The sequence below is a fragment of the Anabrus simplex genome, chromosome 13, assembly GCF_040414725.1.
Source record: "Anabrus simplex isolate iqAnaSimp1 chromosome 13, ASM4041472v1, whole genome shotgun sequence".
NCBI classification, from domain to species: Eukaryota; Metazoa; Arthropoda; class Insecta; order Orthoptera; family Tettigoniidae; genus Anabrus; species Anabrus simplex.
Genome location: NC_090277.1, coordinates 32,912,204 through 32,936,222, shown reverse-complemented (window position 1 = coordinate 32,936,222; position 24,019 = coordinate 32,912,204). Strand labels below are relative to the sequence as shown.

Here is a 24,019-nt window from a genome sequence, read left to right as displayed (position 1 = left end):
TGTCATCTTTAATTCCAGCAACACTCTCCATTATCATGTCATAGCATTTATCACTCATTAATAAATCACCTTGGGAGTGCGACCCCAATGTAATAACAGCCTATATATGTTTCATTCATTACATCCCTAACCCAGTCAGTGACTGGAAAACAGGTTGTAGGTTTTCATTTTCACCATAAAAGTACTCTCTTTCGTAATATGTTAACCGGAAATTACAAGCTCACAAAAAAAGTTGTGTAGGACATAATTCTGTCTCTGGAAACTGTAAAATATAGTTATTTGTATGTAAAACAAATAATATATTAACAAAATAAACAATGACGGTCAAAACAAGTAAGCCTGGCATGCATTAGTATTGAATTGTCCCCAACATTGAAAGTTAAATCGTACCTCATAATACATGTGAGAGAAATTGAAGTAATCATTGTCAGTGCTAAGGAACAACCAATCCGCCCTATTACCTTTAGAGTGAAATATCACAAAATGAGTCACATTTCCCAATGTTGCCAGGTGAACAAACTAACTCCCAGTATTTAAAACAGACTGGATTCGTTAGCACCTGTGGAACAATAAACTCCTAGACATTTAGACCAATGGTTGACACAAAACTTACTTCATCACACTCCATGCTAGGTTCTGTCATTAGTTAGGATATGCACAGACCAATAAAAGAAATGCCCTTCAGTAACTGTTGGCAGCATTTTCCCTGCAAATGAGCAAGGTGCTAACAATGAGAGGATTGTCCTTTGTGCCCCGTGCATTGCTAGCTGGTAGAGCATAGGCTTTTCATAAGAACAGAAATTTTCTCACTTCTGTCATAGGTTTTGATGTGTAGTGTTACTGAAAGTTGTTGAAGGTCATGCCACAAATAAATGGATAGTGAATTAAATAGATGAGCAGAGAATGATTAGGGAGAATTTGATCCGAGTGAAGGAAACGATTGATGAAACACATAGGCTATCAGTACACTGGGAACTTGTTCATTTGATTTGGAGTGAAGTGCAAAGGATAAGTGTGGTAGGATGAAACAAAGTATAACACACAATTCAAGTACATGTAGGATATTATAGGATGTTAGCACAGGATAGTGTCATACAGAGCTGCATCGAACCCAGATATTAATCCAGGTGTTCAGGGTGACAAGCAGGTGAACCAGTCACTGGAATTTCATGAAGTTCGCTGCTATTTGATCCAGATCGATCCATGTGGGATTTTTAGAATGAACAGTCATGTCTCTGTGCTTTTAAGTTATTTCTGTGGAAATGTGTACATTGTTTGGCTATGATCATGATATTTACTATCATGTAGCACTGTATTACCTATGGCTATCATCAGAATATTGCCAGTGTTGTAAATCTGAAGGTCATATGATTGTGATCATGATATTGACAGTTGTATGAAACTGCATGTCCTGTAGCTATGATCTACAAGCTTCTTGTAAGAGAGGATCATGAGTCCTAACTTCACCACTTCTGCAGACAAATATATAAAATAAATAACATTCATTGGACTATTATCTAGACAACAATAATAATATATTTCTGGCTCTTTTTTCACTGCAGGATCATTTGGAGCAATATACAACCTCAGCACCTTTGAACTACTTCATTTGCAGTGTGATATGGACCAAGAATTAGAGATCAAAGAGGAACCAGTCTGGCTGGAAGGAACTGCTAAATCTCCACTTGTAAGTCTCATTCCATATAACTTAATAGTGATTAGATTTTAACCCCTTTTATTTGAATAAGTTTGACAGATTATTGTCACTAGCTGACCTGAAAGCAAACACCCTGATGATGGCTGAGCTTCAGTGAAGGTTCTGGAAAAGAAGTGAAGAGGTTTTTATTACGTGTCTTTGCTCTGTCTGTTGCTATACTCAGCACATCACATTGTAATATTCAGAGTGTGCACCTTGCAGTTCAGTGCCTCGTAATCCTTAGACGAAAATTGTCAGGGTGCCTCAGAGAGTAAAGCAATATCATGCTAATATTATATTGCTGACTGAGACGGTGGTTCGGTCCAGTGGTGTTTGAGGATGCTGAAATATCTCAGGATGTACAGCTAGTCATGCTGGTACATAAGTAAATTCATCCATGAGATCATTCTGGCACCTTAGTGTCTTTGAAAGCCTTAATTTTTTTTTGAGGGATATTCAATAAATAACTGTGGCTTAGTGGTAATAATCTATTCAAACACTGTAAAGTACTGCTTCAAAGATTTTATACTGCTAAAGGCTAGATTCTGTAAGAAATACACAGTGTTCTCAGAATAAATGTGTGCTGGAATAGTTGCAAGGTCCAAGCACTACAGAAGAGAGTGAAATCTAAACATATCCTACATATGAGCACACTCCTAATCAAAACCTCTAGTGTTGCTAATTCTTATTATATTACTGTGTCAAATTTTTAACATGATGTACAAGCACACCCTGTTCATGTTTCTTGTAATGTTAGTGCCAAACTTGTATGAATATAAAGGTTATGTTAGGGAAATTTTGTAGCAGTGTTGGAGCTGAAATATTTCTTCATGTGCAAACTGAGTTGTTCTAAAGGGTTTATTGCATTTTAAAAACTTATAGCTTGTTATGCTGTTCACACAAAATAAAATTTGTTACATAGTAAGAGATGTACAGTTGTTCAATGCATCTTTTCATCGCACTGCACACCTATAAGCTGCGTGCACTGATGGGAGAAATGCACGGTTTCACTGCAAGTGGTGAACATTGTAAGTCGATGCATTTCATTGTGCACATCCACTGTCTTCTCACCACATGTTGCCATGGCCAACCATATAATAACAGGGGGATTTCAGAGTGTTTTATGCAACAACGACTGGCCACATTATTCGAAATTTGTAGAAAGTGCTCATATAATAAATTTACAAGAAAAACAGTTTTCAGGAAATAGCAACAGAACAATAACTGCAAATATGTTCAGAAAGAAACATTGGTTCACTAGATATCCTACCATTTCACGATAAGAGGCGACGTAGTAATTTATTTAATAGTAGTGGTGATAACGAGATTAATGTTCATATTCCCATTCAACAATGCTGTCTTCAGAAAAATACCCGTAGTCTGTTTCTAATACGATATGTTAGCTTAAGTCAATGCTGCTAGGGAGGCGATTCATTTTAAATGTAAATTTTAATTAATTTTAAACTTAACCATGTTTTTCTAATGAAGGCCTTAGTAACAACTGTTATTATTTCATGAAGGCAAATAATTTTTCCATGAAATGTAGGCATATTTCAGCTGTAGTTTGTGCATTTTGCTCAGAACATGTCACGTCGCATACTGATCGACCATGTGAATGGTCTTGACCTTGCATCTTAAACTACAACAGGGGGAAGAGAGAAGAAGAACTTTTCTGATAAAAAGGCTCAGGCTTGATCTTGGACATATTGAGATTCTTAATATTGAAACTGCATATACACTATCAACATTATTCATGAGAACAAAAGTTCAGAATCTCTTAAAGTTGCCAATAAGTGATTATTTATATTGTGTGTCTGTATTTACAATATGATCACATCCACTTCTGTAATATAATGGTTGGCACTATTAGCTGCCATCCTTGGGGACCCTGGCTTGAATTCTGACACTGCCAGAAACTTAAGATTGGCATGAGGGTTGGTATGTGGTTAAAATGATGCATGCAGCTCATTTCAATTAGGGGTGACTTTGAAAACGAATGCTCCACCTCGGGATGAGGACATGAATGTAAAGGATTTAGAATACGGCATTTCTGTGAGCTATTGATATTGCCTATTTGTGTAATTTTATTTGTCTACTGACTTTCCAAATCAATTTCATTAGTTTGTAACAGAATACTTTAACATTTTGTAGTACATTATTATTATTATTATTATTATTATGCTGGCTATAATTAAAGACTATGGCAAAACAATACAATGTGTATCTATTATGATGTGTGTGATCTAAAAATGATGGCCTGCTGCAGCTTGCTTTGCAAATATGATATTGCTATAATAATTTGTTTCTAATTGTTAACCTGTTTGTAAAATGGTTAAAATACATGTTGTAAAGAGTTATTTTGTATTAATTAAAATATATGAATTCTGAATTACTTCTTGCAGTTACCACCTATCATCCACCGTATTTTCAAATGCATTTCATAAAGTCGTGAAGAAAACCATTGTATCACAGTTTCTCTTATTGCAGCCAACAACAAGCATATAGCTCTGCCTGAATGTTATGGTATTGAAAATAATCATCTGAAGACAACATTGTAAAATGATTCTCTTATTATTATTATTATTCGCCTTCTTAATTTATTTATTGGGTTCCGCTTTTGCATTATATGCAGGTACTAGTCATTTTATCGAGTAAAGCCAAAACCATATATTAATTTTAAAAGGGCAAAGATAAGTAATTAGCTGAAAAAACATATGTAGGTATCGTATACTGTGTCTAAACAAAACAAAACTTGGGATATTGAATGTACAGGGACACATGTTTGTACTCTTCACGCCAGTGTGATCCATTGCGGCGGCTATCTGCATCGCAAACATGACCGGATCAACACATAAGGAATGTGGTCTTAGATTCTATTAATGGCTTTACACAAAAACATAGAAAGGGATTCAACGATAGAGGACCACTGTAAATGATTAAATATATGGATGTAATCATCAAACATATTCCAGCTTCTTATGGACAGCTGTTGATGAAGGTGCCCCTAAGTAGTTCTTGTAATGTCCACCTGCAGCATCACATTGCTATACGCATGGAGTCTGTAGATCTAGTTTGGTTAGTACTCATTGTAGCATTTTGCTCTTCTTGACCATCACAGCAGTAGTATTGAAATCCTGAGGGTCATTTATTGTTGCTAAAAATGGTGAGTATTTACAGACTTTGAAACACAGATTTCATTTCATTTTCCCACATTCTTTTTTTGATTTGACTGTTCTCAGACCAGCTCATTGATGGCTCATTATTTTACATATATATGGACAAAATATGTGCACTGTGCTCTAACTGGGTCTAAACCTTGTTAACATTCATGACTCCTGATGATTACCATTTGTAACATAGTTTAGGTTTGGGTTACTTTGTTTATTTTACTGTAAATATAATAATTACATTCTCAGTTTTTTGCTTTAGTGATGGAGAGTCTTTCTTTTACGTAGAGACTGTGGGTTTGATTGCCAGCATGGTAGTTTTTTACCCAAATCGGAGAACTAGTTTGACATCCACTCAGCTTGCGCGAGAACGATTCGGGGGGTTACATGATGGGGGAGGGGCTCAGGTTTAAGAAGAAAACTATATTATCCAGGAGGCTGAACATGTATCACCTTGAAATCTGCTAGCTTTAAGCTGAGGGCTGGTCACCTGGTAGGCAAAGGCCTGTCCCAATTCTAGCAACATATCATTTATATCATTTGATGAAAATTTCTGGTAGTGATATTTAGGTCACTATTGTCGAATGTTAAGTTCATTTGGTGGATACCTGTTATCGGGACCAAGTGAGTTGGATACATGGCTTGGATCACAAAGCTGACAGCTTGCATTTGGGAGATAGTGAGTTTGACCCCCTTTGTCTGCAGTCCTGAAATTGGTTTTCTTTGGTTTCCAATTTCAATATCTAAATGAAGGCTGTAGTTGCTTCTTGCTAACTCTTTCCTACCCCATTATTGCCATTAGACATATCTGAAATGGTGTATGGCTTTTAGTGCTGGGAGTGTCCGAAGACAAGTTCGGCTCACCATATGCAGGTCTTTTTTGATTTGACTCCCGTAGGCGACCTGCGCGATGTGATGAGGATGAAATGCTAATGAAGACGACACATACACCCAGCCCCCTGTGCAGCAAAATTAACCGATTAAGGTTTAAAATTCCTGACCCTGCCAGGAATTGAACCTGGGACCCCTGTGATCAAAGGCCAGCTCGCTAAACATTTAGCCATGGATCTCGGCTGTGGTGTGATGTAAAACGAATACTCAAAGAACATTTAAGTATTCTTGACAGAGTAATGTGTATTAGCACATTCTGGCTAGGAAAATAAAGTAAATGGAAACTAACTCACTCATTCTTTCTGTAGTATGTCTCTTTGAGACACATTGTTGGTGACTTAACATACAGCAGGTGAGATGGGTGAGATATATTTCGTGATGGGCTGTACTTTCTGGTGCAAACTAAAGGTTGGTGGTCTGTATTTTTTCAAAATTGTAGGATGATTAGAATAATTATCACTAATTATTTACAAGTTTTGTGTTGTCACTGTGATATTTTAATGTATTATATAAGTGCTCCATAATAAAAAAAGTATCCCTGAGCATTGATATAGGATGATTTTCTTCTCCTGAATTGCACCCTTTTGTTTTAAGGATCATCAACATATAGATATCTTCCTTAAACATCAGTAAATTTTGAAATATCTCCAATACTGGCAGGAAATGAATTATCAAGGTCATTTGTAGGTGACTAGATTGACAGATGTCTATAAACGATGTGCAATATGTATATATATTCTTTTCCATGGGAAAGTTTTGAATTTCTACCAGAAATTATGCCTCTGAAACAAGGAATAAAATTGGAGATAACAGAGCCATTTCCAACATCTAAAAAGGCATTTGAGGTATTGAACATAATTTGATAAGCCGTTTTTTGATTATGATATTAGGATAAAATTGGTGAACAAATTTCATTGGGCAACCATTTATTTCAGTGCATATGAGCTGAAGCTTCTAGGAAAAATATAAATTTTTATAAGTTTGACAGTTTTTCTTACCTAGTTCTGGTATTTGCTTTAAGTTGTTCCAAGATCTTGCCTTAGCTATCATTTGTGATCCGGTATCATTGCTACTAATACTTTTGAATTAGTAAGTATTTTTACACAGAATTTGTATAATTGTGGGTATCTGAAGCCATTTATTTTCATCTTCAACAAACTAGAAAACCTAAGATTTATAAACAAATTTCTATCAGTTATTTTTCTTCTGTTACTATTATTGACACTATTTAGAATAATATGAGAAAACTATTGAACTGATTTCACATTGAACCTCCTTATTATAAAGCATTAAGTCTAAAGATCCTGTTATAAGTAGTACTTTTAATAGGACTGCTAGATTTCCCGTATGGTAATCTAATTTTCTTCAAATAATTGCAAGGTCTTCTACTGGGTACTGTCTTGCACATTGGTGTGACATATAGCATTGTTCTAAGGCCCTCTGCTATGTATCTTACAACATCTGATACAGTTCCACGATTCTTCCCAACGTACGTAGTGTGTCACAGTTGGTATTGTTTCTACTGGCAGTATATTTCGGGTGTTCTTTTCCTGAACTGCACCTTTATTTTAAGGGTCTCCTACATATAGAAATTTACTTTAACATAAATAAAATATGAAACAAAGTCAAATACTGACAGGTAATGAATTATAATGGTCATTTGTTGGTGATTAAATTGGCAGATATGTGCAGAGGGCATGCCTAATATATGCTCTATTCCATTTGAAAATGTTGAACGTGCATCAGAAATGATACCTCTGAATTAGAATTCAAATCAGATTTAACAGAACCAAGGCTAACACAGGAAATCTTTTTTGAGGTAATGTACATCATGTAATAATCCATTTTCTGATAATGGAAATAGTAAGGAAACACATGAACAGATTTCAGGGGACTATCATTCATTTTGATGCATACAATTTGAAGTTCTTAGGGACAGTATGTATTTACCTGAGATAGACAGTTTTCTTACTAAATGTTTGTACTTGCTTCTAGTAGTTGCAAGATCTCTCATTGTGCATCATATGGCTGATGGAATAGTTAAAAGAAATGACCACTACATATCATGTGGGAGCTTGTATCATTGCTGTTATTGTTGACTAGAAATATTTGAACACAGTATGCATGTGTTATAATTCTTTTATTACTGTTATTGATGCAGTGTAGAATGACGTCAGAAATCTATCAAATTTCAGTGAGTGACCCTTTATTATAAGCCACTCTGAAGGTACTCCAAAACATAATTTTTGTAGGATTGGTATTTTGCTTATATAATATTCCAAATTGTCTTTACTTAGTTCAAATGTCTTCCACTAAGTACTGTAATGTACAGCTAGGTTTTGTTAAATGGCCCACTGCTCCATACGGTATAACAGCTGATATAGTTCCATGATTGTTCTCTCTGTACCTAGTATGTGGCTGTTGGTATCATTGCTACTAGCAGTAAATTTCAGAAATTCTTCTCCTGAACTGCACCTTTGTACTTTAAGGATCTTCTACATGTGATGGAATATACCTTAAAAATTAGTAAAGTTTGAAATGAATGCAAATAATGACAGGTAATGAATTGTAATGGCCACTTGCAGGTGATAAAGTGGCTGATATGTGCAGAGAGCATGCCTAATATATACCTTATTCCACAGGAAAATGTTGAACTTGCATCAGAAATGATACTTCTGAAACAAGAGACCTTATCAGAATTAAACGAGCCAAGGATAACACAGGAAAATGCTTTTGAGGTAATGTACATAATTTGATAAGTCATAGTCTGATAATGAAAATAGTAAGAAAACAGCTGAAAAGATTTCAGGTTGTGATAATTCATCTTGGTGAATATGATTTGAAGGTCTTAGGGAAAATATGTGTTTTTATAAGATAGGCAATTTTCTGAACTACTGTAATCTTTATATCTACTTCTAGTAGTTCAGGATATATCATTAGATATCATGTGGTAGATTGTATTAGCTCCATAAACCACCACTACATTTCACGTGAGAACTGGTATCATTGCTACTAGTACCATATTATACAACAGCTTTATACAATTTACAGAATAATGTACATAAAATCTTTTTTTACATATATTTCTTAAAATCACTAAAATTAATTTACTTAACCTCTATAATTTTGTATCCTTATGGATAATTAAAAGCTAATTATTAATTTTTTATGTTAGTGAGAACTACTTTTTACATATTTGAATACCACATTAAACATTTCCTTTTAAATAGCCTCGGATTGCCTATGCCTGTAATTTCAGCTGGGATTGAGTTCCAGGAACGTGTGGTAGCAGGTATGAATGAGTTGTTGTATGAGTTACTGTGGTGAATGAGAATGGGCAAGAGGGAATGTGTGGATGACCTTGAGGGAGCTCTATCGGAAGGGGAGAGGTATTTAAAGTCTGTTCTTAGATAGTCTGGTTTGTTTACAGAATATTGTGGAGAAGAGAAACAGCATGGTATTCACTTCGCTCAGTCAATCTTAGCCATGACAGCTGAGAGAGGAAAGGGCTAATGTGAGTTTGGATTGGGATATTTAATACGAATCGAGCACAAGCATTGTGGGCTCGCTGTGGTCGACATGAAAGTGTTTTGCTCATACTATTATAAACTACATCTCTGTAGTCAAATATTGGAAATATTAGAATCTGAACTAATAATTTTCTTGTGTTTCTTGGAAGGAAGTCCCATCCTTTTTGCAGAATGCAATGAATAAAATACTCTTTGGCAAATTTTTGTGACATGTTCCGACCAACTGAAATATTTATCGAATACTACTCCAAGATTCTTTACAAGATCGCTAAGTGTTATTGGTATTCTACTGAGCATAACACTGGGTATAGATGTGTTTTATATTTTTGCTTGAGATTTATACGTTCCAATTATGATGGCCTGTGATTTTGATGGGTTCACTTTCAGGCCATGTCTGCTAGTCCAGTCATTAACATGTGCTAGGTCTTTGTTTAACTTAGTGATCGAATTGTTTAAGTCATTACGCTTTGTGTGAATATAAAATAGAATATCATCTGCATACAGTTGATATTTACAATTGGTCCAGCATCTCGGATAAGTTGTTCATGTACAATGTACATAGTGTGTGGCTGCTGGTACCATTGCTTCTAGCAGTATATTTCAGAAATTCTTCTCCTGAACTGCACCTTTGGACTTTAAGGATTTTTGTGTGAAGAAATATACCTTAAGCATTAGTAAATTCTCAAATTAATGCAAATAATGACAGGTAATGAATTATAATGGTCACTTGCAGGTAATTAAAGCGACTGATGTGCGCAGCGAGTGTGCCTAATGTATACTTTATTCCACAGGAAAATGTTGAACTTGCATCAGAAATGATACTTCTGAAGCAAGAGACCAAATCAGAATTAACAGAGCCAAGGATAACACAGGAAAATGCTTTCGAGGTAATGTACATAATTTGATAGGTCATAGTCTGATAATGAAAATAGTAAGGAAACAGCTGAACAGATTTCAGGGTGTGATAATTCATCTTGATGCATACGATGTGAAGGTCTTAAGGAAAATATGTGTTTTTATAAGATAGACAATTTTCTTAACTAATTTTTATATCTACTTCTAGTAGTTCAAGATATATCATTAGATGTCATGTGGTGGATTATATAGCTCCATTAACCACCACTGCATTTCATGTGAGAACTGGTATCATTGCTACTAGTACTTTTGTCTGTGCAAATATATTTGCATACAGTGTTTATGCATTATTGTTCTATTGTTACTGTTATTGACACAGTGAAGGGTGAGAAAACTATTGAATTGTTTTCAATGAAGGACCTGTTACTTCAAGGCATTAAATTTGAAGATCCTCTAAAAGTAGTAGATTTTTTTAAGATTGCTCGACTTGCTATTTAACATTCTGATTTTGATTAAATTGTTTCAAGGTGCTATGCTGGGTACTGTAATGCAAGCTAGGTGTTGTGTGACAAGTAGCATTGTTCCCAGGCCTATTGTTCCACATAAAACAATGGCTGATATAATTCCATGATTCTTTGCAGTGTACATAGTGTGTGGCATATGTTATCATTGCTACAAGCGGCATGTTGCAGGAATTTCTTTTTCAATCAGTGGCATGTTAGCTTGTTGTTAGGTCACTAGTATGAATTATGTATACATTTTTGCTTGAAGCTTTTAATTAAAAAGTGACAGAGTTACAGTATCTTCACCATATAATGCTTCATGTACAAAGTCATTTACTACTACTTCTGTCACGGAATGTCTCCATCCATTTGGTTGAGCTTCTAGGAACTCTTTGGAAAGGACCAGATTGAATGCAAAGTGACATTGCAGAATTGTCAATTGAGGCAGTAAACTTATTGTTTTATTTTATGAAATACTTCCTCTCATGCAGAGGCTGCCTTGCGACAAAGTATACTTTTACATTTATATTTAAAAGAGAAATAGATATTCTGTACTTGAGAAATGTTGAAGGTAACCTAATTGTAATAGTGATTTCTTAGAATTATCAGTGAGCCCCTTAAGGCTATGATGGCAATCTCCCGTAACGTTGTAACTGGCAGAGACATCTGTTTCCAGAAATTAGCGGCAAAAGCGGAAATCGTTCCCCTTGCTCCAATTATCAGACCTACTATGTCGATTTCCTCTAACTGGTATTTCTCCCTGTAGTAAGGAGTTATTGGAAAGTATATATTCCTCTTCTCTGGGTTAATATCTGAGGGCTGTGACTTATGGCTTTCAAAGCGAATTGTGGGGTCGATGATGTAACCTCTCTTCTTATTCTTGAAAGCAATGATGTCAATCCATCTGTGGCTTCCGTTTTTCGCTAAGCCATGAACCTCTTCAAATACCTGGAAACCGTGCTCTTTTAGCGTCGCCGCAATTAACGAGCGGATGTTATGATGACGCGTATTCCTTAAAAGTTCACCATGAGGACAAGATCCCAGAACATGCGCAAGAGTTTCAATCTCCTTGAGGCAGCGCCTACAAAGGGAATCGTTCTGAGATCTTCCTGGTACCGATCTAACTGCTGAAATGTTTGCTGTCATCTTAATTGCTTCACGCCATTCACTGCATGATAAGCCTTGATGGTCTCGAATCCAGGAGTTGGCAGGAGTGTATTCATTGTACAAACATACACCTCTTCCTTTCTGCTGTAAGTTGCACCACTCTCTGAATGCCCTTTCTCTCAGTACTCTTCTCACTTTCCTGGCATCTGTTATCTCTAGACGTGGATGTAGTAAATTGTTGGATGGAGGGACATTGAGGGATTGTAGTGAGAGAGTTATTTCTTCTTTCAGATTTCTTGTAGCATGTATGTATTCGTCACCTGAACTTAATAGTACCTTACAGATGTTAATGTGCTGAAGATGAGCTTCCCAAGTGGCGCAGAAGAGTCCCAACCCCTTATATTTTTTCTCAGTGTAGACCATTCCATTAGGAATGTCTGCAGGTATTTGAAGAATTTCCTTAAGAGCACTTCGAATTAGTATATCTGTATCAGCAAGGAACTTTTTCGGAATCTTCTCTGGCTTGATAGTTTGGAATGGGTATATGAGAGATGGGCATATAACTGTGTTTATTACTTTAAATTTCTGGTCAGCCTGTAATAGTGGAGAAGAAACCAATTTCTCCATTTTATTCTGTAATTTTTTAAGCTCCTGTGTAGGTTGAAAAATTATTTCATTTGAAAAGTTAACACCCAGATAGCGGATTGTTTCCCCACGTTGCAAACTCGATATATTATAGCTCTTAAATTCAGCTGGGTCTTCGATTAACTTTCTGCGTTTAATGCAGATTGCTGTAGATTTCACTGGGTTGATATAAAGTCCTATTTCATGAAATCTCCTTGTGACTATTTTCGAGAGCTCAAGTGCTGCTGTTCGACTATTTCCTATGACAACCAAGTCATCAGCGAAACCCATGATCGTTAAAGGTGGAAGATGTGGTACTAAAGAAAATCCATAGTGGCTTGTGAGAGAGTCTCCAGTTAGTTCGTTTAAAATATGATCTGTCGCTAAATTGTAGAGACAGGGAGAAAGAGGTGAGCCCTGCATAACACCCCTTTTTAGGCTTAAGGTGGCTGTCTTTCCAGTTACAGTTTCTATTTTTGTAGTGTTTCCTGTCAGGAGATTTGTTCCTTTAATTTCTCAGGTATTCCTAATGTCCTCAAGGTCTCATATAAATGAAGGTGCCCAATGTTGTCAAACGCCTTTCTGATGTCTAGAAAATTCACTGTTAGGTCAGTTTTGTTCAGTTTCGTGGAATTTAAAACCGAATCGAGTGTAGAAGTATTGATATATGTACCGGCTAAACATATAAATCCCCGTTGTTGTGGATTAAAAGCAACGTATTCTCTCAGGCGTTTATCAAGAGCTCGCTCAATTACTCTCCTAACAACAGAAAATATTGTGATTGGTCTCCAGTTTGCAATGTCATCAGGGGCACCTCCCTTGTGTATAAGAACGGTTCTTGCCTTTCTAAAACACGGTGGTACCTGTCCTGTTTGAAGCATACGAGTGGCTATTGTGGCAATTATCTCGGAAGCGATGTCACTTTTGATAGCTCTAACGATGACGTAATCAGGTCCAGGTGAAGTGTCCACTGCAATTTTACTTGTTGCAAGTTGTATATCATCTTTCGATATAACATCATTAAACATGTCATTGTAAACAGTTTGTGTAGCTTCACTCACTTTTAGGGGATAATTTTCTCTCACTGAATTATTTTCATGTCATAATATTTCATGGAAATAGCCATATACACATTGCAAATTAATCAGACATCTTTCATTGTTTTCATGAAGGACAGTTGTAACTGCTTTCCTACGTTGATTGTGGAACTGAAATTGAGTTAACTGATATAAATATTTACTTCGTCTTTTTTCTCTATCCCTATTAGCGGACCTTTGCGGATTTGAACTTTGTTTATATCCTTTTTCCGTATTAACATACGATTTCTTTTTACGCGCCTCGTAAAATTTCCTTGCTGGGTGCTTAGGCCCAGGCAAAAATCAATTGCAGTGGACAGAAACTTTAGAAAGTCTTCCACAAATAAGAAAAATTCGGAGTCATTGATGTCACATTGTAGCTTTTCTCTCCATATCACCATTTGCTCTTGGTAGTACGAGTTATGTGTGTTCTGTTATTTTATTACTTTTCTAGATTCATGCCCTTGTTCTGCCGATGTTCCTGAATTTATTTCAGTACTTACTTGGTGGTTCAATTCCCCAGCTATCTGTCTGTTCACTAGCCGTGGTGGGTGTTCATTCAGATGTGCTTTTGGGATATGAATATTGACCCCCCGAGTGGACTTAAACAGTTGCCCGCAATGGTTACACACAGGCTGAGAGGAATCACTTTTGTCATTAGCTGAAACATTACTTCTGTTTGAATCATCCATGTCAATGCATGATGTGTCAGCAGAGGTATATAAACTTCGGTTAACCTTACTTACGTAATCACCAGCTGATCATTCAAGTGCTATGGTAACTAAGCACTATAAGTAAATAAACAAATATGGCTTCCCAGACTGAAGATGTATGCACATTCAATTTGAAAAGATTATATCAAAAATATGCTGAGGAAAACACAGATAACATAGTATCGTATAAAAATCAATATAAATAACCACTATCACAATCCTATTATGCTGAAGAATACATAACTTAAAAGATTAATCCTATAAAGACCACATGCAATGTTCTTGGCTAATACATTTTACTGGACTTTTAAATATAGTGTTTTGTATCAAAGATATCATTTACAATGAATCTTGGTAAGTAGGTCAATGGCTGCTTCAAAACACTGCCTAACTCCTGACATTGTTGCATATTTCTACACAGCATAACAAAGGGATTGATTTTGAACAAGATTTACCTCATTTCTATTAATGAAATATTATGTTATTATCATGCATATTTCTGTATGTTGCATTATTACAGTATATACTATTTTTTCATCCATTATAAATGATAAAGAAGTATTAAAAATATAATATTTTGATATATATTGTTATGCTGTGCACTGAACCCCTCTCTTACCGAGAACAATACCCCAGCGTATACACACACATTGGGAGATTATGAGGCGTGAATTGCGACTAGGAAAGGCCAGATGAAACAGCCTTGAACTGGAAATGACCCTCATTATCAATGCAAATAAATATGGGACTAATGCTACTAACAATGAAATTGAAATTAAGGTTAATGAGGGTTTATTGATATATTGAAATTAAAAACAGAAGCAATGAAATGAAGCAAACACTTTAAAAATATAAATAACCAAAGGGTACATACATGAGCAGAGCCTGTTCAGTTGATGTGGTAACATCATTTCGTGAGCAAGGCATTTTTCAACTTCAAGATAAAATTACACTTATGACAGGTTCACCGCTTTAAAAGTAAATCTCATTTCATTTTCTGCCAATTCAAATATTATCCACACAGGGCAATTAGATCGTTCCTTCCACGACATTACAATCATCCTTCATGTACGCGTCTTTAAACTCCACCATCTCACAACAATTACCCAACGATGATAAGCTCCACGCATCATGGAGAAGAAAAAGCCCCAAACAGATAATACAAAGGAATGTAGGTATCATCATGGCACAGAGCGGAACATCTCTGGACCAAAGGAACGATGATCAAAACCCAAAGAGAAACACGGGCAGTGCATTGCCTAAATATAAGGGAAACAAACATGGCGGCATCACGGGCAAGCCAGCGACCAAGATAGCCACAAAGCTAAAACAATTAACACTGCACCCCAAACAAATATAAGGTACAGAAACAAGATCAAAAATTAAAATTGAGCCGAACGATACGTGATCCTTTCGCTCCCCTCACTTACCAACACACACCCAAACATCCAGACATTGCCGGTATCGGCAACAATATGAGCTCAACTCCAGTTAACAGACGAAATCCAATTCAAATACTATAACTCTCATGGTCATCGACAATGGTCTCATACATCTCGGAAGCAGCGTGCACGGCTAAAACAATTCAGCAGCGGGATCAGAGAGGATCCCGTAGTCATACATAAAAACATCAGGTTATGCACCTCGTACAACACGAATGGAACTTCAAGTCGACATGGGGGCGTACGTTCTTTTGATGGCGTAGCACTTTAGAATGCAGTGCACACAATTAAAGTCAATCTGAGACACAGCTATCAACATAACTCAATCACAATAAAAACAACAAGCACACAGCCCATTCACGCAGCAGAGCAGAAGGGTGCATATCAATCAGCTATGAATAAAAGCAAAACATCCACGAAAGAAACGTAGAACCAATATTAAAACAAGAATTACCATACCTGAAATATTAGCCGTCAAAATTAAAGGTAGGATGGTAGTATAGGCTAAGTTTGAACCAATTAAAAACCCATCTGTAGCTTAAAAATGCCACTCCGATCTGTGTGGGCTCCATTTTAAATTCTTCTCTCTCTATAAACAGTGCAAGGATTCGATCGAAAGAGATATGACAATTGTCTTGGAAAGAATGATGTCCCGTGTTCACATCCGAGAGAGCTGCCCTCTCTAGTGCAATCTTGGAAATACTTAAGTCAATCAATGAGAAGCCCGGAAAAGGCCATTAACAATGATAGAGAGGTAACTATTATGAAGCTGCCATTCAAGAATGTCTCAGCTGTTTGAGTCAGTAAAATACTTGTGTAGAAATTCTGTTCATGGTGCCAAAGTCACTTTTTTTGGTATAAATTGTTTTATGCAATTTGAAAATGTTTAAAAACCCTTGTATGACAATCCGGAGAATAATTTTAGGCTGTTTTCCCCATTTTCACACCATGTGAATGCTGGGACTGTCCCTTAATTAATGTCACAGCTGATTCCTTGCCAGTCATAACCCTTTCCCATCTCTGCATTGCCACAAACCTTCTGTGTGTTAGTGCAGTGTTAAACCACCAGCAAGAAATTTAAAATAAAACTATCTGCAGATTTGTACACTGCGTCATTAACAGTTAATTGTTCTGAGCAACCCGTTTTCTTTTTGGCAATTTATTTTAACACTACCATTGATTTTACAGCAAAATATCGCACAGTCCACTAGTGTCTTCGTACATTTGGTGAGTGTTGACTTCAAATTATTCAGTGTAACATAAAATGGGGTTAATTTGTACAGGGCTGTAACTTCTGACAAATGTGCACATCATTTTCTTAACAGAGATAGGTCTGCATTGATCTAGCACACAATTTTTGTTATTACAAGTTTTTGTTATCCTGTTATTTGACACTCAACATTCGCAGTAATATTGTGGTAATTTCTACACTTTTGTAATTTCCCTGAATGGGAGAATTTGGTTATTGTATCACATGGTAGTGAAAATATTGTAAACATTCATACTGTCAGCAAATGTTAATTAAAATCAATTGTTTTGAGTGGCTGATGGGAACTGGCTATTGTTAGGTTCAACTTGCATTAGGTTGGGCACCATGTATTCGTAATCATCATCTCTTTGGCTGTTTATGTAATTAGAACACTTGTGCTGGGTTTCTCGGTAACACTGTGAGGATATAAGCATAAACGTGGAAAAATGGTCTAACACATTTGAAGGGTAGAGGGAAAGAAGGGGCTTGTCGACAGTTTACCAACTTTTCAATAGAAGCATTTCAAACTGCAAACCTGTTCTTTTACCTATTTAAAGTCGAGAAATTCACAAATCATGATACATTCATTATGACTGTTTAACTTATTTTCATTATGGAATTAAAAAAATAAAAATATTCTCTTGACTACATGCACTGAACCATTATTTTAAGTCTCTATATTATAGTTATTTCATTATCTTATACTATATATAAACATGGATTTATGTATGTATGTGTGTAAATGACACATCTCCTCCTAAACCACTGGAGCAATTTCAATCATATTTTGAACACTTATTATTTGCTATCTGGAGACGAGCACTGTGGGGGTAAGCCACCTCAAGCCTCTTTAGGGGTGGGGGGCTAGGGGATCAGGTAAAAAAAATAATCGAAAATAGTGTCGAATCCATAGTTTTTGGGGTCACCGAGGTGAATAGTGACACTCTCGATTTTTTTAAGTCAAATTTCTGCTCCCATTTGGGTGGGGGGCGAGCAGGGACTGATATGTAAAATTAAAAGAAAATAGTGTCAAATACATAGTTGGAAATTCTAAGTTCCCATGGAGGAAATTAGATATTTTTCCACCAATAGGGCATATCAAAAAATCATATCAAAAATACATAGTTTTCGGGGTCGTCGAGGTGAATTGTACACTCCAGATTTTTAGTATCAGGAGACAAACCACATGGGGACAAGACAGCCCATGAAACCTTAGGGGCAGGGGTGGGGGCAGGGGGGTCAGATATGCAAATTAACGAAAATATTGTCGAATCCATACTTTTCGGCGTCACTGGGATGAATAGTGACACTCCGGATTTTTAGTATCAGACCTTCCTTTCGATGTGGCTAAACGGTAAGTTGTATCACAAAATGGATGGCACAATCTCTGTTCAATTTGGAGTGATCTACAACTTCGGTCCTATGACTTTTTGCCTTATCTCTATCCCTTATGTTAAATGTGGCGCTATTTCTGGATTTACCTAAATTTTGCACTTTGTACACGTATAATTGATGGTTTGATTCACTTATAGGAAAGATGGGATCATCAAGTTCTACACGAATATTGGCCCACCCAGCCAAATTCTATGTTTGAAGCTGTCGCATAAGTACCTCAAAAGTAATTCACTGTGTGAAAACCTTACACAAATTTCACCCTATTCAATGTTTCCAAAAATAATCTTGCCTTTAAATAGATGAGATACGAAGAAATATCATAGGGCCAGCCATTTAGATAGCTAAATGAGGTCAGAGTCGTCTTTTTATGCAATCCGTTTTTCAATATGAATGCACCGTTTAGCAGCAGTTATTTTGTAAATGAAGGTGAACATGCATGTACTTCCATATGTTGATCTACATTTATTAATTTAAGTCGATTTGTAGCGATCTAGAAAGGAGTGTGTCTTACATTGTAATTAATACTTTACAAATCAATAGTGACTCTCAGCAGGAGGGCGTCTGCTGTGGTAATCAGTACTCCCCACATCGACTTTAACTAGCAATAGGAATGGGGTAGTTCTCCAATGCCTGTGTACCATTGTAATGCATAATTCCCTTCTTGATTTGACTAGCAGAAGGCAAGGGAGCGTACATAAAAAAAAAACAACCTCTTTTACCTGATTCTCTTTATCATTAGGTATAGGTGCCCCCAATTATAAACACATTTACCCATCAAAATGTGACTGACGTTACGCATAGTGAATTGCGGCAGACAAGTGGGCCTCTCGTTATCATCACAACTCTTCAACTTGCACTTTACATTGGAAACAACGTCTGCAGACCTCCCTATGCCTTTTCTCGGATAACGTCAAGTGACATGCAATTAAAATTTTTTAATTCACTTCATGTACAGCAATTTAGTTCGATATCCGTATACATTGTAGAATACGGTAGCGAAGCACGGGTACATTTGCTAGTCAGTAGTAAAATAACATGAACAGTATGTAAAGTTTGAACATTTTTCGAGCCCATGACAAGCACAATACCACATTTTAGAATATTTGTAACAATTTACCAATTACTTTAGTAACTACAACATCCATCTTATCCTGCGACACAGGCGCCAGTTCATTATCCATGAGGTTTTTTGAGAAATTATCAGTTGCCTCATTATCACCGAATCTCCGTAACTCTAGGAAGTGTATGACATTCTCGGCAAATCTCCTAGGGAAGAAAAGCATTGTGTTCATTTGGAGTAATTAAGTGAAGGGTGAGTTACACCAGGAAGGTAATGATACACTTCATAAGCTTCTTCTGGCCAGACAAATTGGCCATCAGGGTGATTCTAAGCGTCATGTCACTTCCGTTTTGCTGCTACGGAGACAGATTCTGCTCCATTGTAAACGGTCCAGAAGCTCAACAATGGTCCTCTCTTGATCTTCGTCTCTCTTACTGGAAGGGTGGAAATGGTGATTTACTTGGACACCTCTTATCCAAGAAGTTCTTCCAATTCCTAAACGTTGTGTGGTCAGCTGTTCTGACAAGCGGTTTTGATGGTAGAGATCCATCACTAGGAACAATTGTGTAGGTTTTGGTATCCACCAAACCCAAATTCTTATTGTTCTCAAGATAGGAATGATTACCTACTTGGAAAGTTGTGTTTTTTTATGACTTGCTTTATGTTGCACCGACACAGATAAGTCTTATTGTGATGGTGGGATAGGAAAGAGCAAAGAGTGGGAAGGAAATGGCCACGGCCTTAATAAAGGTAAGAGCCCCAGCATTTGCTTGGTGTGAAAATGAGAAGCCATGGAAAACCATCTTCAGGGCTGCCGTAAGTAGTGTTCAAAGCAACTATCTCCTGAATGTAAGCTCACAGCTGCACGCCCTTAACCACAATGGCCATGTTGCATGCTTTTTTCCTCAACGTTCACCATGTTGAAGAGGAAATGAAAGAAAGTGAATTTCTTCTGTTGTCCACTACACGAGTCACAGAACATACTTTGGTGTATTACATTCAAATGGCTGTAGATGTATTGATGCAACAAGGAGCATACATCGTCACTTTCCGGTTTGCTTTCCTGGTCTGGATACATACGAAGAACACTTTGTGAAGTGGAGAGTACATGATGTTATATGCAAATAAAGAAAACTGTCTCCTATTTTGGACTTTATTCATCAATATATTAGAAACATATAGATGTTGATTCCCGTAGGGAATCTGAAATATTTGTCCCGAATGAGTAAATTTATAATACCAATATAAATGATCCGTTATTGGACATTATAAATTTTCCAGCTAACTCATTCCTGGTTGCTAGCGTTTTGCCCCCGTGTGCTAGGTTGGGCTCATCAGTTGGTACCTAGCACACCTACCAAGAAGCATGGCTAGTACATACCATGGAGGCCACTGTGTAGGCTACATGGCGCCACTGGCAGTACCAATGCACTATGAGAGACTTTGTCTCATTACCAAAAATTGATTCCTGCTTGGCCATCAGATGATATAGATGTTGATTCCCATAGGAAATCTGAAATATTTGCCCCGAATGAGTAAATATATAATATCAATATAAATGGTCCATTATTGGACATTATAAATTTTCTGGCTAACTCATCCCTGCGTTGGTAGTGCCGGTGACTCCAAGGAGCCTACGCAGTGGCCTCCACAGTATGCACTAGCCATGTGTCTTGGTAGGTGTGCTAGGTACCAACTGATGAGCCCAGCTTATCACACGGGGCGAAATGCTGGCAACCAGGAACGTGTTAGCTGGAAAATTAATAATGTCCAATAACGGACCATTTATATTGGTATTATATTAGAAACAGCCGAATTTCTCCCATAGTCAAAGCAAATCACCTCACATTCATATAGTTTTTTGATATATCCTTATGTCTTTTTCTCAGTTAAAGTGCTCCTGTTCTGCTTTGCTAACCCTCTGTTCATACACTGAGCACAAGAAGAACACAGTGAGCTCCTTCTTCCACTGCAGAAATTTCAATGAGCTCCTTCCTTCCCTGTATGATCTTTTTCTTCAGCATATTTCTCTGGAAGGAATTCCTTCTTTCACAAGTGGAGTTGCCCACTAGGAAGTTCAAGTGAGTATCAGCAGACACAGTGAATATTGCCATTTTTCAAAAAATGCAGTGAGCCCCTACTGTCTATGTACCCTTCAGTTATTATGGCAATGCGTTCGATAGAGTGTTAAAGAGATGTAGGATAAAATATTCATGTATGGAGAAATGTGAGACACCTTGATCCTGGGGTTCCTGGGGTACAGTGTTGGAAGATGAACCCAAATAGCATTGGCAGGCAGCTCATCTTGACTGCAAGGGAGAAAAACATGCTTGTGGTTCGAATTTTGAAAGCCGCACATTCAGGGTTTCCTTTTACTCTCTTGCTTTCTGAAGTAATCTCATATATCTTAAAACTCTGGACATGTCTGCAAAAACATGCACATCCTGAGTTTTCCAAAATGCAGGCTTGCTTTGGATTATTATTATTATTTTTTTTTTTTTTGCTAGTTGCTTTACGTCTCACCGACACAGATAGGTCTTATGGTGATGATAGGACAGGGAAGCACTAGGAATGGAAAGGAAGTGGCCGTGGCCTTAATCAAGGTACAGCCCCAGCATTTGCCTGGTGTGAAAATGGGAAACCACGGAAAACCATTTTCAGGGTTGCCGACAGTGGGGTTCGAACCTACTATCTCCTGAATACTGGATACTTGCCACACTTAAGCGACTGCAGCTATCGAGCCTGGTGATTTTTTATTTTTAAAATAAAATAGTTTTTTATTGTATTTTATGAAAATACATATTAAAAACATTCCTGGTGACACACACATTCAATCCTAAGGATTGGTATAAGAATAATTCTAACAATTATTGTTTCTTTGTAGTGAAAAAAGTGAAAATCAATGGAAACAATCCCATTTTATGGTAGTTTATGTTTCTGTACCCGTCCCTTGGAAAGTTTAGGTTCAAGAATTCAAATAACACTGTTCCATGACATTCAGTCTGTTCACTATTATTAGAACAGTCGTAATTCACTTCTGAGGGAGTTACACTTTAGTTCGTCTCACTCATGCACCATGTATACTGTATATCATCAATCAACACATTACAGAGTCAAATAATTAATTGTCTTTACAGTGGAAATTAAAGAATTTGTATTGTGCTGATGTTTGTGATGGTTTCAAACTATGTAAACAAAGCTATTTAGAATTTGATTAAAATGTTGTGAATTGATCTCAGTATTGATAAAGACTCCAGATTCTCTGATTATAGATAAACTTATATTTTCTGCATTTCCTTTTTTGACAGTTGACAATGTTCTCAGTCAAATTTTCCCCATTACTTTTTCTCCACTAATTTTTTTTCACAGTATGCAGTAGTATTAATAAAGCATGAAATTATTAGACCTACCTATTTTATTAGGCACAATATTTTGTGTGGAATTTCTTGCAGTAGTGCCTGTAACCTACAGTTTAAACTATTATCTTAAAGTACTCCTTATAGTCATTTTTGTTTCAAAATATGCACTTTTTTATCCAGGAAATACAGCCTGAAACTTCCCTGCATCTTGTGGTCTGAGGGTTTGTAATTACCTGTCACTGACTATAGAGAAATGCACTTGTTTTAATACCATGGTCTTGAGTAAGCTACGTAGTGTCAGTGACCAGCAGAAAAGGTGAGAAAGAAAGCGCTCTTTTGTCTCAGTCATTTTGTTGGGTTCCAGACAAAAAATGTGCTGTAATCTGCATTCATATTGTGTAGCACTAGAATTAGAAATGGTAAAATATACAAACCAACATGCCAATGAGCAGCAAAAACACACTTTGGGCAATCATCTATAGAATAATTGACTTGCTAGTGGCAAAAGAAGACAGTCAGCTATTAGGTCTAAAACCCAAACCCCATGTTGCAACGGCCCTGAACGGCCATGGCCAACCAAGCAACCGCTGCTCAGCCTGTAGGCCTGTAGATTATAAGGTAATGTGTTGTTAGCATGATAAATCCTCCCAGCTGTTATCCTTGGCTTTCTAGACTGAGGCTGCTGTCTCACTATCAGATAGCTCCTCACTTTTAATCACGTAAGGTGAGTGGACTTCGAACCAGCCCTCAGGTGCAAGTAAAAATTCTTTATCTAGCCATGAATCAAACCTGGGTCTTCCAGGTGAGTGTCAAGCATACTTCCCCTTCACGGCAGTGTCGAATCTGCTAGGTCTAGGGAAGTGAATAGTGCACAGTGAAAATAAATATGTTTAGAACTAAAAATAAGTTACATCGTTGCCATAAGACCTATCTGAGTCGGTGCGACGTAAAGCCACTAGCGAAAAAGAAAGTTACCTTGGTTTCATTTTTGTGTCATATTCTGTGTCTGTGTTTAAAGTGATGATAAATTTGTGTCGGAAATGACAGCAGTCCTTAAGTTCCGGAGGACTTCCAGTCTGAATAATACAGTATATCTTATTCTAGCAGAAGTGCTGCGATCCTGTCCTGAAGTTGAATCAACTTTTTTTGAGGTTGGAATTTTATTAGTTGTGCAGGGGATGTTTGCAAAGTGTGCTTCTGTATGACAATTCCTTTTGGGACTCGCTTAATGTGGTGTACAGACAGGAAAAATGTCTGCTAATTATGCTTAATAACATTTCCATGGTTATAATTTAAACATTTCCTGCTTGTTTTCAAAGAGATATTTGAATCCAACCCTTGTCCTATCTTTG

At 36.9% G+C, this 24,019-nt stretch overlaps 1 protein-coding gene across 1 annotated transcript in view; it reads left to right on the top strand.

The window, feature by feature from the left end:
• Positions 1-10,079: 10,079 nt before the first annotated feature.
• The window catches only part of LOC136884812 (zinc finger protein 883-like), a 46,152-nt gene continuing 32,212 nt past the window's right edge, over positions 10,080-24,019 (top strand). The window contains exon 1 of the mRNA XM_067157103.2: positions 10,080-10,171. Within this exon, the coding sequence (XP_067013204.2) occupies positions 10,100-10,171 (72 nt within the window). The 5' untranslated portion in view covers positions 10,080-10,099. The remainder of the gene's footprint in view (positions 10,172-24,019) is intronic.